Raw genomic sequence first — 6,927 nt, forward strand, 5'->3', positions numbered from 1 at the left:
CAAATTTTTATTTCAAAGAAAAAAAAATAAATTCTAATTTTTTTTTTTTCGAACAAAAAGAGAGATGTTTAAATATTTACTTGAAAAATTTGTTTCAATGAGAAAAGCGCTCTCCGTTGTTCACGTCCATGTGAATTGAGCAATTTATCTGCAAATAATTATTTTATTTCAAATTTTATTTTTTGTTTTTTTAAATTTATAAATTAAAATTTGAAAAAAAAAATTGAAAATTTTTTGGATAAGTTTTTTTTTTAAAAAAAAAAGTTTCAAATTTCTTACCAATTATTGTCTTAACTCTGAGACCTGTTTGTGTTCGTACCACCAAACTATTTCGCCTCCTAAAGAAAAAAAAAAAGGAAAGGAAAAGGAAAATGAAATTAATGAAATTATAGAAATTGAACAAAAAAAAAATTAAAATGATTGATTAATACTCAAATGCTCAAATACCTGATATCAGGTAAATTATTTTTTAAATTTCAAATAATTTTCTTTATATCAAATTTTTATTTTTAAATGCAAAATGTTTGTTGAATGATCATTGATGTCATATATGAAAATAAATTTTAAAAAATTAAAGTTAATTTAAAATTATTTTTTCATTTTCTTTTAAAAAATTCGTTTTTTTTCTCGCTCTTCCATTTTCTTTTCTCAGCTTATTTAAAATAAATTATGACAGAAAATTGCACAATATCAAAAAATCCTTTTCAAATTATCAATTTCATCGATCCAAATTACATTTCCAATTAATTACTTAAATTATTTATTTGATACATATAAAAGTACTACATTGTAGAAAATGATATATTTGACGACAATTAAGTTTTATAATTCAAGTATTCAAGTTTGATGGCTAACATTCATCCATATATTATGATTTTCTATGAAATTAAATTATTGGACATAGATAGAGACAGAGAGATTATTTAAAAGGTTAGTAATTAATAAAATGGCCAATACTAAAAAGACAACAATAATTGTATCATTTGAAATCAAAAAGAAAAAAAATTTTTAAAATCTGCCAAAAAAAAAAGGAAAAAAAACAAAAACCTTATGAGAGAATTTTCTGATAACATTAAATCGTCCTCATTTATTTGACAATATGAATCACATGGTAAATTAATGGATTGAAGCCATTTGCCTGATATTTGAACAACCGGATTACTTCCAATCGTATCACTTGAACTTTTCCGAAAATCAGTTCCAAATCCGGAATCACTACTATGATCACGACTACTACTACTAATATGGCAATATTCTCTTGGAACAATCATTCTTGAATTATCCATAATTGGAGAAATTTTTTTTCGCTCCGATTTAATCATTGATTTTGAGCTATATTCCGATTTTTCCGTTTCCATTAAATCCGTAAGCATTTCCTTGTAAGTTCTTGTTGGTTTTAATGGTGGAGTAGTAGGTATTCGTAAAATTTGTGAATTACCGGATTTTATAACGGTTGGTTTCTGGATAGCAACTGATGCTAACAATTCGGTGGTAGAGGCGGAAAAGCGTTGTTGATATGATAAATTATCATTATCAGTTGTAGTTTGATGAATTTGTGATATAATTGGTGGTCCATCTACCGATGAAGTAAACCATGGTTTTTTCGGTAATTCTCTTATTATTGTTTTATGTTTTAATGAATCATTTTCAATGGTATTTTTTTTACGAATAATATTTCTTTGGCCAGTCATTGCCTTTGGCCAATCATTTACTGTTGGACATGCAACTGTTAAACGTCTTGGCCTAATTAAATTAGTTTGTTTATGTGATTTTATCATATCATCTTTTAATTCACCTTTAATATTACATTTTGCACTTTCCCATTTAATATCAATTGTTGAATTTTTGATATTATTTGTTGCTAATGTTGTTGGTATAGGTTTTTTTGCTAATTTATTGCTAATTTTAGTAGTTTGATGAATTGTTGCCATATTTTGCATTGATGATATGGTATGATGAGAAGAAGAAGAAGATGATGATGATGAAGAAGAATTATGTGACAATAAATTGTCACAATAAATTGGTCGTGTTATACATGTTGTCGTATTGTCAAAGGAATTTAAATTAATTTCATGTAAAAATTTCTTCATTGTAATATTATTATTATTATTATTATTATCATCACCATCAATTAATGTTTTAGGTTCACATTTTGATTTCATAATAATATCATTTTGTGAATTTTGTCGTTTACAATGAATTTTAGATGATGATGATGATTGTATTGTTTTTGATATTCGTGGTAATGATGATGATAATGAATTAGTAGTAATACTATTAGCATTGTTACATTTGTATTCTCTGGAATTATGCAAATTCTCCGATTTTAATTGATATTGACGTAATGGTTTTACAGCTAATGGTAATCGAGTATTCATCGAAGAATTATCAGAGGTAATAAGAGTAGTAGTAGTATTAGTATTAGTAGTAATAGTAGTAGTTAGTAGTAGTAGTAGTAGTACCACAAGGACGATATGCATCAGCTTCAGAAGTTATAGAATTTGAAATTTCTGTTCGTAAAATAGGATTTGTTAAAGTTTGGGATGAAATTGTAGGATTACGTATATTGCTGGTATTAGATTCCAAAATATTTCGCCTTTTTCGATCTAAGATTTTCGGTATTTCAGTTTCAATTGTTGAATGTTGAATAGTATATGGTGATAATGAAGTGTAGTAGTAGTGATTCAATTCGTTAGTCATTGTTGATATTTCTTGTTGTAGCTAATTAAATGAATAAATTAGTATCATTTGAATTGAATGATAATTTTCGAAATGAATATCACCAGCAGCTGTTGATAAATAAAATGATATATAGAATGTCGTAAGCAGTAGAATGAAGAATGTTGAAATAAGTGAAAGAAAAAAAAAAAACGTAAGAAAGTGGTTACTTGACGTAAGTGACGTAATATTTGAATACTTATAATAATTTCCGTTTACTTTAAAATTTTCATTGGCAAATATTTGAATGAATATGTATATTTTAATGAGAGATTGTCAATGAAATATTATTATGGCAAAAAAGAAATTTCTATTCTAAGAAATTTAACGAAAAAATATTAAATTAATTGCTATCAATTTGATTTATGATTAAAGATCACTGCGAAAAAAAAAAGGAAAAGAAAAATACCATCCATACGAATTGAACGAGTTTTAGTTTAAATGATTGAAAACTTTCTACAACAAAATTCCCTCTCTGAAAAAAAAAAAAAAGAAGAATATTGCGCATGAGCGCATTTGACACTCTTATCTTATTCTATCAACAATTAGGATACATATAAGATGATGGTAAAAAAATTTCCGATAAAAAAAAAATAGAGAAGAGATCGGAATATATTCAATGGATTGAAGATATATCAATAGATGAAGAAGATAAATGATCATGATCGAATGTTGAATAACTATTGGAAGAATGCATAATATCAAGTATTGTTAAAAGGGGGGAGGGGGGGGGAGAGTAAAATTATGGAATATTATCTTAACATTGATTAATTAATTAATTAAATGAGAGAAAAAAAAATGTCCAAATTTGAAGAGGTAGAAGTGATAATATAAGTTTGATGCTTTAAAATGATATGATTGCATTCAAGAAGTTTGAAAAATGATAAATCGCAAGATATGAAGTATTAAAATAAGATGAAAAAGTGAAAGTATTTATGATAATCATACAGATTACAAAGACTGATAAAGTGCTTATCAATTACCTATCAAATGTAATTAAGTACATATAATTAAATAAGTTAATTAATTAATTAAATAAGAGAAAAAAAATGTCCATATTTTTTTTCCATATATATATATATATGTATGATCGTGTAGTTGAAATAAGCTATTGGATTGATTTAATTAAGGAATAGTAAAATGTATAAATTTTGATTAATTAAAAAGTTCCAACGTAATTTCTTTTATTTTTCTTTTTGCATTTTAAAGAATGATAATGAAAGGAGAATGATAATTATTAAAATATGACAATTTAAAGAATTTATTTATCAAAAAAAAAAAGAAATCAAAAAAAGAAATTGTAAAATTCCAGATTAACAAAAGAATAATAATTAGTGATGGTGAAAAATGATAATTAAAGAAGGAAAAAGATATCCGAAAAAAAAAAAGAAGCATTTATGGCATAGATATGAGAATCGTATAATTTATTATTGTTGAAGCGCTAAAGTAACGGACAATTCCGCTTATAGAAATCAATCAGTGATAAGATATGCATATGTTGAGCAATAAAAAAGGTGCTAAATTTGAAAAGAGCGTTAATAGAGGTGAAATATTTCAAAGGTAAATTGTATAAATTATTATTTCAAAAAAAAAAAGAAATCAATCAATAAATAGTGAGAAAAAGAAAAATGTATGAATTAAATTGTTATCAATTCAATTGAAATTATCATTGGGAAATTTGAAAACATTGATAATCGTCGTAAGATTCATTTTAAACATTAAATGTAAGTATGAAAAAGTATATAAAATATTGCTAATTAAAGAATATTTAGAGAGGATAAAAGAATAAAAACAAATTAAATTTTATTAAAAAAAAATTAAATTTTACTGAAAAAAAAATTTTATTGAAAAAAAATAAATGAAGTGGTTAATAAAATTTTGCTGAAAAAAATTAAATTTTACCAAAAAAAAAGCAATAAACAAAATTGCTTAATAAATAAACAATTTATGATACATGCAATGAAATGATTAATTAAATGTTGCTAAGTCATATATTTATCGGCGAAAATGTCGAGTTAATTTTCAAATTCATTAAAATTATCGCATCATTATTTTAAATTTAATCACTTAACCATAATACATGAATAAGTAAATAAATAAATAAATAAATAAATAAACAAATAAATAAACAAATAAATAAATAAACAGAAAAAGAATTAAAAATAAACGAATTGATGAATATAATTAAACGAAAAGAAATAGTAAAAGATTTGTTTGATCGTTTAACGTATTGAATGATTTAGAAAGACCGATGAAAAAATTAAATAAATAAATGAATAAACATATAAACAAATAAATAAACAAATAAACAAATAAACAGATAAATAAATAAATAAACAAATAAACAGAAAAAGAATTAAAAATAAACGAATTAATGAATATAATTAAACGAAAAGAAATAACAAAAGATTTGTTTGAATCGTTTAACATATTGAATGATTTAGAAAGACGGATGAAAGAATTTAAAGAAGAAATTGTGAAAATTTTTACAATTTACTATAGGATTTCTAATTTACCAAAATGATATCCCGCTGTTTGCCGATAAAAAGTCAAATTGAGGCCAAATCAATAAATTTGATCAATGGAAGGGAAATGTTAAAAAGTGATAAAATAAATACTAAATGATGGAAGAAGGAGAAGAAGAATGATAAGTAATTGATTATGATAATATCATTTGAAATTATCAACAATTATCATTATTTAATACTATACTACTTGTACAAGGTTAGTATGTAATATAGTAACAAACGGTTGACTGTCGTACATTAACATCACTATTTTCTTTCATTCATACCAATCATTTCATCATAAATTGTGTCAACGATAACTTATGTCACCGCTAATCTTTATCAAATTTCTCCATATCTTCTCCTATCTTTTCCATTCATTATTTCTATTTGTAATATTCTTTTAATGATAATTGAAATTCCAATTAAATTTAAATTTAAAATTAAAATGAAATTTAATTTTGTTTTGTACTATTTAAATTTATCAATTATAACAATTCTTCCAATGATTGTAAATGTAATAACTGGAATTTGAATTTAAATTTAAATTTAAACTGAAATAAAATTCAATTTTAGAAATGAATGAGTTTAAGAGTTTCTTTCATTGAGAAATGAAATTTGATAAGATATGATTAGTTTCTGAATGATCAAAATTTTTGCTTACTTAATTTCAACTTTTTCTTTTATTCTTAAATGAGGGAAAAAAAAAAGGTTTTGAGAAACTTACGGATCAGCTTTAAGAATTTCAAGTTCATCCTCTTGTTCCATTAGTGACATTTCAGAATCCAAATATGAACCATAATCACCAACACTACCCTCATATTTGTATATTTGTAATGCAGCATTGTTTGGCTTTAATTATTTAATCTATTAATTTATAGGATAGAAATATATTATAAAAAGTGTCATTTAATTATTGGACAGTTAATTGATTAATTAATTGGTTAATTAATTCAATCACATTTAAACTGAAAATGTATCATAAAAAGTGTCATTTAATTATTAGACAATTAATTGATTAATTAATTAATTCAATCACATTTAAACGCCAAAACATATCAAAGAAAATATCAAAACTTATCAAAGATTATTCCAAAGATCAAAAAGATTAGTGTTGAAAGCTTTTTTTCCCCTTTTTTTTTCTTTTAATTTTTAGCTTTATTAACTGCAATGCATTCGTTCATTAATTAATTAATTAAAACAATTTTCAATATTTCAACAAAATTTGTTTTTTCTTTTTTTTCTTTCCTTCCAATTCCTTCTAATTTTAACATGTTTTACTTTCTTATTTGCTTCTAATTTTATACTTACTTATCAAATAATTAATTCACACTTATCATTTCATTTAATAAATGATATGTAATTTAATAATTACTTATCATTCATTAAATGAATGCTAATTAAAAAATGAAAAAGAAGAAAAAAAAGTAATAAAATATTGAATTAAAATAATAAATTACCTTATGTGGTGCTCGAAGTGTACGAATAATTTCCGGTAATTGTTCACCGATTGGTTGATGAAGTAAAAAATTATACATAATAGGACGATTTGGTTCCAAATGTGAGCATGATGTTGTCGCAAATGGATCCGAATCATCCACATATTGTATGCGACAATTAAGCCTATCAACCATAACCATTTTTTTTTTTTTTTTTTTCGATTCCTAATTTTATTTCAACCTAAAACTTTCCTAAATAAAAA

General features: G+C 23.7%; 1 protein-coding gene across 1 annotated transcript in view; it reads right to left on the reverse strand.

The window, feature by feature from the left end:
- LOAG_18920 (hypothetical protein) overlaps positions 1–6,865 on the reverse strand; it is a gene marked incomplete at both ends in the record, with an annotated part of 14,148 nt that extends 7,283 nt beyond the window's left edge. The window contains 4 exons of the mRNA XM_020451582.1: positions 81–148; positions 280–338; positions 5,953–6,077; positions 6,686–6,865. Of these exons, the coding sequence (XP_020304621.1) occupies positions 81–148; positions 280–338; positions 5,953–6,077; positions 6,686–6,865 (432 nt within the window). The remainder of the gene's footprint in view (positions 1–80; positions 149–279; positions 339–5,952; positions 6,078–6,685) is intronic.
- Between the last annotated feature and the right edge of the window lie 62 nt (positions 6,866–6,927).

Source organism: Loa loa (assembly GCF_000183805.2).
Source record: "Loa loa unplaced genomic scaffold supercont3.682, whole genome shotgun sequence".
NCBI classification, from domain to species: Eukaryota; Metazoa; Nematoda; class Chromadorea; order Rhabditida; family Onchocercidae; genus Loa; species Loa loa.